This window comes from Scleropages formosus, chromosome 7 (genome assembly GCF_900964775.1).
Source record: "Scleropages formosus chromosome 7, fSclFor1.1, whole genome shotgun sequence".
In the NCBI taxonomy this organism is placed as follows: domain Eukaryota; kingdom Metazoa; phylum Chordata; class Actinopteri; order Osteoglossiformes; family Osteoglossidae; genus Scleropages; species Scleropages formosus.
Genome location: NC_041812.1, coordinates 11,490,052 through 11,498,379, shown reverse-complemented (window position 1 = coordinate 11,498,379; position 8,328 = coordinate 11,490,052). Strand labels below are relative to the sequence as shown.

Here is an 8,328-nt window from a genome sequence, read left to right as displayed (position 1 = left end):
TATTTCCTAGGGCCTCTTTAGGTGATATACAGTCACGCGATAAGACACAGTAGTTCTGCTTTCAATGCTTGCAAGTCACAAGCGTGCGTATGAGTATATACCGTTGTGTTTGTCACGTGGATATGAAAATATCAGCGATTCGATTGGAGGTCCGTTTGTGTTTTTGTCTCGCTTTTCCTCATGTCATCAGCTGACACATTTCTGCCTCCTGAGGAGGCCGAACCGCGGGGTTCACGTTGAGGGTGTGCGTGTATCTGTCAGGAAGGAAGGAAAACATCGCCACCTCCACCCACTTATCACACAGCGCGCCTATGTACACACACACACACACACACAATACACGCAAGAGCCTGTACTCTGCAGCTTTCAGTCCGACGGCCCTGATGTGGAGACGGACGTCCTGTTGTGGCCGCACGACCCCTCGGTGTCCCGCCCACTTGTTCCTGATTGGCCAGCGCGCTCTGCTCCATGCAGATGATCTCCATTGACTCTCGCGCTGATGCCTTCTGTGACAAGACTACAGGTCAGGATGTGAACAAAACGATCTTAATCGTGGGCGGAAATATTTCACAGAGATGACATTGTATGCTCGTAACTGTAGGCCTTTTTTGCAGAACCTGCTAATGTTATTCCAAGCAGTAAAAACTTCTGAGACGTAAAGTCAATAAAAACAACCTAAAATCAATAAACAAGGACATTGATTATCATTAATCATTAACAACCTTTTGCTCCATCAAGAAGCAAAACGCCATGACATCAGCATTAGGACAGTAGTATCTCCACAAATTTGTTAGAAGTAAGCTTGTTAAACAATTCTGAAGTGATTTTGGCAAAGTCTTGCATTCTGTAAAACTGATTTTGAATAAAATTCACGTAAAACCCAAAAGAAAACACAAAAATAATTTCAGTAATTTTGTACAAAAGTTTATTCAGTAATATTTTACATCAGTATAGGTGCAACAAGAAATCGCATATTACCTTTTGGTAGGTATAGAAAAACATTTAAAATTCCCAAGGAAGTAAACAGCTTTACATAGAAAGAGCAAATCACCTCTGTACTCGCCCCTTTTATATTTACACAGACATTTCGTGGGACCAAACAAATTGGTAGCTCATTTTATATATAACAGAAATTAAAAGATAAGAGTATATTCAATGTAAAGATAGTGTAAATAGATAATCTCATCTCAAAATAAATAAACAAGAGCAGGTATCAGAATCTTTTGCCCTGACAGTCCATTGAGGTCAGTCGTGGTAACATGGTAACAGAGACACGTGCTCTGCACAGATCATAGGCTGAGGTGTCTAGTGTCCAGGTGGCCAATGGCACGTAACTCATCCGGCAGGACACTCTCTGAGGTTCACGGGACCAGATACCTGGGCAACCTTGTCAAAGGAGACGCGCTCCAGATTGATTCGGACGTTCTGTATGCATCCAATTAGGGATGTCCTAAAGGGCAGATTTGAGTGGTGCGAAGTTTCTGTGTCGCGGGTAGGAAAGAAAAAAAAGAATATGCAATCCTATAAATAATTATAAATGACAGAAGACATCCAACAGACTTGCCAAAAGCTCTTTGAGGCTTGAAGATAAATACAGGGACATGCCTGTAACGTGGTTATTTATTAATTGCTCTGACACTTTTCTCAACAGCAACTTACAGTATGAGGTTTGTATACTAAGCTACATATGGTGATTTATACAGCTGGGATTTTAACTGTAGTCTCCAAACGTGCTGGTAGAGTGCAAACATACCTGGAAGACCACCGACATAGAGGGGGTCATTGGTATCGGTTAAGATGGCGGAAGAAGGCCCCACCGTGTACTGGCCCTCCGTGTCCACATCCAGCTGAACCACATTGTTGCGCTTGATCACTGTGGGTGAGAGAGTCGTGTGGTCATTCATCTCCAGGTCAAGTTCACCAGGAGCAGGCCCCCCACTTCCAAGTCCGGCCAGCGGGCGGACAGAAGGATGGCTCACCTGCGACTCTGTGGAACGTGCCATCACACAGAGACTGCTGGGGCATCACCGACACGTTGAACTGCCCTGCTCCGTTGTTCACCTGAACCGTCACCTGCAACATGCAAGTGTGAAACATATAATGACCACAGATACAGTCTGTTCGTGACCTATACAAGCCGATGGGGGTTTAAAAAAAAAAAAAAGATGATGGGGGGGGGGGGGGATTTCAGGGATGCAGCTGTAGTCTCATAGGCTGTAATGCAATACATCCAAGTGGCCAGGAGGGGGCTCACCTCCCCTTTCTTCATGAACAGGCTCAGATGGTGTCCATGAGGACTCTCAACGTGAAACAGAACCCCGGTCAGGTTTCTGGGTCGAACCTCGAACACCAGCTCAAAACTGAGGCCCACAACAAAGGAGTCCTCTGCAACATTGGAGTGAGATACAGCTATGAATATCCCAGAAAAAGTAATGATACAACACTGACTCTGGCTGCTCTGCTTCCAGATGGATTGAAATTCTCAGCGGAGTAGAATCTGAAATGCCCAGCATGCTTGACTCCAAAGTGAAAAGTGCTGCATCACCTAACACGACGTATCCTCCGTGTCCTGAGAAGTAGGCACCACTTTCAGTTGGTCCGTCGAAGCAGGGCGGGGCCGCGTGATTGACACTGGGCCTTCCCATTGGCCGGCCGTTCAGCTTGAAATTACGGATGCAGCCAGTCACACTCTCCCTGGGGAGGGTCTTCCACTGGATCAAACAGGGCGCCAAATAGTCCGCAGGTAAATTCCAGGAAAATAATATTCCACTAATAACATTGTGCATTTTACAGAGAACATGACACCTTTTCGAACTGCAGGAAGTAATTAATATAAAATTTATATACAGACATCCCTCAATTTCCAAACTATCTGAAATATAGGTGTGACGGCTCTTGGTTTTTGATACTCAATTTTCAATTCACGGGATGACAAATCAGTATAATTAAAATTTATCTAAAGCCTGTCGAAAGTAACATTTAAAAGTCATGTGTTACTGGGGGCAGCAGAAGTGCAGTAATGTACCGTTTTCCCTATTTTCATTGTTGTCCGCTGGATATAAGGAAAACACAATTTGTTTCCAAAACGTACTGCCTAGAAACATACCCATTAATTATATAATTAAGTGTTTGAAAATCGGGGGGTGCGGTGGCGCAGTGGCGCAGTGGGTTGGACCGCAGTCCTGCTCTCCGGTGGGTCTGGGGTTCGAGTCCCGCTTGGGGTGCCTTGCGGCGGACTGGCGTCCCGTCCTGGGTGTGTCCCCTCCCCCTCCGGCCTTACGCCCTGTGTTGCCGGGTAGGCTCCGGTTCCCCGTGACCCCGTAGGGGACAAGCGGTTCTGAAAATGTGTGTGTGTGTGTGTTTGAAAATCATGTAGTAATTCACGTGTTGACCTGTGATCTGGACCTGTCACTTTTTAGGAATGTGAAAATGTTGCATTATGGGAAGTTCTGGAAATTTTGTGTGGAGGTGATGTCAGTGGCTGCTGAATGTCTACCTCACAGAAACAAAGAACTGCAAAAGCTGCCCTTTAATGGAATGATTAGGGAGACAGCAGAGCTATTTACATGAAAAGTTGTATAATTCTATATCGTGCTGAAATCATGGGTTGGTAGTCATTGCAGTGGGTGGAGCTGTAGCTCTCACATAATGCAGTGCTGTACCTGAGTGTGTATTGTTGAATGGGCAACCTGTGTTATGGAGGAATTTCTGGCCCCTATGGTCTTCTGTCTGTTCTATAGTACTTGTTGGGTGTTTGTGTGCTTGCTGAGAACTGCAGTTTAACCTTGCTGCAGCATGGTAAAGCTTTTGTTCTTACATTTCTGCATCTTGAGTCTGTCAACAGCATGGTCAAGGCTGGTTGTTCTATTATATAGAAGTTTTGCACTGTTTTAGTGATATTTGGAGAAATACGTTTGGGGTTTCGGATAGCCTGGAAACACATTATTACTTTTTCCATTTGAAGTAATAGAATATAGGCTTGGTATCTGAAAATTTGATATACATAGTATATCTGTTCTCGTCCATTCTGGAACGGATTAGATTTATAAATTGAGTGATACCTGTATATGTAGAAGTAACAGATGATAAATGATGAATCAATGAACAGGTATTAAAAGCTGGTAGAGGTCAGATCAGCCCGTACCTCATGCTCAGTGTGTACAGAGGCCGGCACTGTGCCTAAGTAGACAGGAGGCTGCAGGTTCAGGGAGAGCCCCTCATCGGATGTCAGGTAACCATCCTTGGCATGGAGTCCGTCCACAACCAGACGGATTTTCCTCTCTTCCCAGCTGAACATGGCCTGTGCAGTGTCCACACGTGAATGAAAGTGCACAAAATTTCCATGCAGTAATAGATGGGCCCAGTGAGGACCAGGTTGTGGTGCAGGTCAGAACACTTAACCACTCACTTATCATCCACTCATCAAGATCTGCAGGTGTTTAACAGGAGTTCCCAAACCCAGCCTCACCGTGTGCCATCTCCCATTGTTGAACTTCTCCCTTATGAAAATCTGCTTTCTCTCCACGGCCAGCCGGATCCGGCCATTCGATAGATAGAGCGCCAAGTAAGACTTTCCTTCCATGCTACCGACGTAGAACAGGAGTCCATTCGCTGTTTTGGTCCTGAAGTCTAGGGAGAACTGGGGCCTGGGACACAAAAGCATGATTCTTACAGGGTCACACAGCACTGCAGGGCCTGTAGAATAGCTGAGACATGATTGGTGAGCGGGCTTACCCGTTTTGGAGCACCTGTGGGCTGAGACTATAGCTCAGGTAACTGATGGGACCCCCAAGCTGATGGCCATGGTGGACCGACACTGGGAGCTGACACCCCGACAGAGTTTTCTCCCTCGACCCATCTTCCTGTTGGACACAGGGACAGTGATATGTCAGGAAGTGGCAGAAAGGCTGCAAGGCGATCGAACCTTGTTCCATTGAGTCCTGCATATGCAACATTTCAGAAAAGCCTGTAGAACTGCAGTGGAAGCCAAATTCAAGGGTATCCCCTCAATTATGCAGGCTGTCAAACAGAACACTGAAAACACTTCATAACACCTTATGGATACAGCAGAGGCTTCAATATCTGTGGGAAAGAAACATATCTGTGGTGATTTTTAAGAAATGTGGCTCATTTGCAGCATCGCCATAAACAGAAAAACACAAAGACATAATTAGAAAGACAGATGCATGCATGCATGCATAAAGGAGTCATTGGAATAACATGAGAAGAGTTATCACAATTCGGTAAGTATGAAAGGGTGCAAATAAAAGCAGCACTAGAAGCACTACTCTACTGGTGAGAGGACCCTTTATAGAACCAGTGTTGCATGTTGAACACACATCGAAATTTAAAGACATGCTGGGCGCACTTCTAGGGGTGGGATGGAAGCTGGTGAGCAATTAGGTGGAGCACATCTCCATGACAGATCACCAACGACCAGCAAGTCCCAGCACAACCACAGGTTGGCACTTGCAGGAGAGGCATGCAACACTGCAGATGTAATCACATCATCTCGCCCGCCGTTAAAACTTAAGGACTCCCAGCGGCTGTTTGCCTGTCTTACATACACAGCACGGCACGAGGAACCAACCCAGGATCCTCAGATTTTAACTGTTTGGTTGGTTCAGTTATTTAGTGTTCAAATGGGTATGTTTGGTAAAGAAACGTTGGTATGCAACTTCCTTAGAGAATAATACTTCCAACTCATAACATCACCACATTTGTACAGAAGCAAGAGGATGAGTTTACGCTTCCACTTAATGACTTGTGTGGGTGTGGGTCAACATTAGTTGGCAAAGACGGGGATTTTCTCAACAAGCACGCTGGAGCCTGAGCTTGAGAACAATTACAGGCAGTTTTCAAAGGAAGCATGAAGATTCATACAGTGGTTAAAAGGGGGTGGAGCACCAGGGTTATGATAGTGAGACATAGCTGAAAGAGTCCAGAGAGGCAACTTCAGTACCAAGCCTCACTTAGCAGTTTCAGCAAATTCTGTTTTTTTTTTTGTGTGGTGCCATTAGAGGTGTAGGTTAGGGTTCCGCATACACACGTTGCTTTGTGTTTTTGATTGGCTCCTCTCAGCAGAGGCATGCGATGTGATTGGTGTGCTGTGGACATGGCTGTGGCGATGCACTAATCACACCAATTAGCTGGTGCAAGTAAATGCCACTGATTGGCCACAGCTTCAGTTACTGATTATTCATTATTCCACATAATTAGGGGGACAAGAGATGTTTTCTCTTACTGATTGGTTGATACACCCTTGCACAAAACCATTATTGCTGATTGTAAATCTTATTAGGACAGAGAGCACAAATGGTTGTTACCGAAACAAGGTATGACAATATGACAATGAGTGTTGTCTCTTTTATGTGGTTTTATTCTTGAAAATTGTCCTCAGTGCAGAGATTGTGATTTGTACTCTGTCCTGACAAGTATGGAAATACTGGAGTAACACACATGGGGAAAGGAGGCAAAAAATTAAAGGCATTTCACAGAATAATAATTAAAAAAAAATTTCTTTTAGTGAAAAATTAAGAGGTATTTAATCTGGCTATACAGAAGACCACATTGGCCAGATGTGATTATGTGGTTTAGAAAACATTGCTGTGCGAACTGGTCGCATTCCTTTCTTTTTGAACCTTCCAACAGAATAGCAGCGGCAGGAGTTGCAGCTTGTCCAAAATATGACAACACAAAAAAAAAAAAAAAAAACTGGCAATATGAATGTGAACATAAGTGAAAAGGATTTTTTAAAAACACAGGGTTTTTGTCAGGGTTGCTTAAATACTCCTTTATTAGTAATATTTCCTTTTCTGTATTTAGCTTTTAATAATACCCACACTTTAACTACAGAGTTTATTTTTAGAAACCCAGAACAAATCCAGATCTTAAATGACACACATTTATTTTAGTCCTGTGTTGTGTTGGAATCAGTTATGCCTCTAACAAGCAGGGAGACTTCTGTCATACGGTATATAGAAAGAGGTAAGTATTAAGAGGCGCAAATAAAATTTGCATGTCTTTTAATCCGACTGTTAAACGCACATTCATATTTTTTTTAAAAGGTCATAAAAAAATCAATCATTTTGGTGAGTTTGTATAGCAGAACCTTAAAGTGCTTTTTTACATGTTCTTTTAATTTAAAAAAAAAAAAAAAAAAAAAAACACAAAGAGCAAAGGAGAACACAGTTTAACAGGCTGATATATATATATCAAGAACATTTCCGGGAGGAGTTATTATAAATAAGTACTGTGTTAGTAGGTCCATTCAGTGGAGCACAAAGTGCCATGAAAACAACAAAAGAACAGACAAAAGACAGGATGAGGCCACATCTCCGCATTAATCCACATGTCTGCATTTCAGAAATCTGTTCCTTTTCTTCAGCTCTGAAAGCAAAGCATTTTTGGAGCAGGTTAACATTTATTTAGCATCACACTAACATAGGAAGAGACAAGAAGAATAACATTTGATTCATAAAACTGTACAGTTAATGACAGATTGTCCTGCAGCATAAGCTTTTAAAGAGCATGTTACATTAAGACACAAAATTACCGTTAGTACCACAGTACATATTTAAATAAAAATACTTCCCAGTGTGTAAACAGGAACATTATTGGGGATTTTTATTGTATTCTTGGTTTTGTCTTTCCTAAACAACACCCATTCTTCAGCTCCCCTGCATAGTGCCACCCACCATTGTGGAAGTGCTGCTGCTGTTACGGGCAGCCAGCATGAGCAGCGGGGCGTGGTCCACACTGCAGACATCAACCAGCACATCTCCAGTGGAACCGAACTCACTGAAGTCCTCTGGCCTGAACAAGTTACTGGGTCTGGAAAAGAAATGCACAACATCAGACGCTTTTGTAAAGGCTGCTTCTGGCTGATCTGCCCTAACTGCTTAAAAAAAAAAAATCACAGAAATACTGGACCATAAAGACCGCCGGATAAAATCCACACAAGCATGTGTCTCTCGGTGTACAATACTGATAAATTTCACCTAGAAATATATTTAAGGTTAATTGCAGTGTTAAGTATATAGTAAAATGTATTGTAAATTGGAATTTGGATTTATTTGAATTGGCTGTGAGACGCTGACCCTGAATGACCTGTCAGCTTCCGTGTGTTTAGGAACTAAAAGTAGACAATGAAGTTGGTAACAGCAGACAACAGGAATTACCTCCTCGTGTAGAGGTTGCTCAGGCAGCCCTGGAAGTTGTCTCTACCCAGAGTAACGTTGATATTGTCCACAGCCACCGGGGAGGTGGACGGCTGTAGTTCACCCAAGTCGTCTTCGTCAACTCGCAGATCCAGCCTACAGCGACCAG

At 43.4% G+C, this 8,328-nt stretch overlaps 1 protein-coding gene across 2 annotated transcripts in view; it reads right to left on the bottom strand.

The window, feature by feature from the left end:
- Nucleotides 1-969: 969 nt before the first annotated feature.
- LOC108937590 (laminin subunit alpha-3-like) overlaps nucleotides 970-8,328 on the bottom strand; it is a 67,114-nt gene continuing 59,755 nt past the window's right edge. Inside the window, exons 68-78 of one of the 2 annotated variants that reach the window (XM_029253747.1) lie at nucleotides 8,181-8,315; nucleotides 7,694-7,833; nucleotides 5,822-5,834; nucleotides 4,735-4,848; nucleotides 4,469-4,646; nucleotides 4,145-4,300; nucleotides 2,546-2,711; nucleotides 2,255-2,385; nucleotides 1,980-2,073; nucleotides 1,754-1,873; nucleotides 970-1,481 (exon numbers count right to left, since the gene is read on the bottom strand). In XM_029253747.1, the coding sequence (XP_029109580.1) occupies nucleotides 1,336-1,481; nucleotides 1,754-1,873; nucleotides 1,980-2,073; nucleotides 2,255-2,385; nucleotides 2,546-2,711; nucleotides 4,145-4,300; nucleotides 4,469-4,646; nucleotides 4,735-4,848; nucleotides 5,822-5,834; nucleotides 7,694-7,833; nucleotides 8,181-8,315 (1,393 nt within the window). In that variant the 3' untranslated portion in view covers nucleotides 970-1,335. Of the gene's footprint in view, nucleotides 1,482-1,753; nucleotides 1,874-1,979; nucleotides 2,074-2,254; nucleotides 2,386-2,545; nucleotides 2,712-4,144; nucleotides 4,301-4,468; nucleotides 4,647-4,734; nucleotides 4,849-5,821; nucleotides 5,835-6,347; nucleotides 7,390-7,693; nucleotides 7,834-8,180; nucleotides 8,316-8,328 lie in introns of those variants that run through there. The other variant, XM_029253746.1, reaches the window with a different exon arrangement.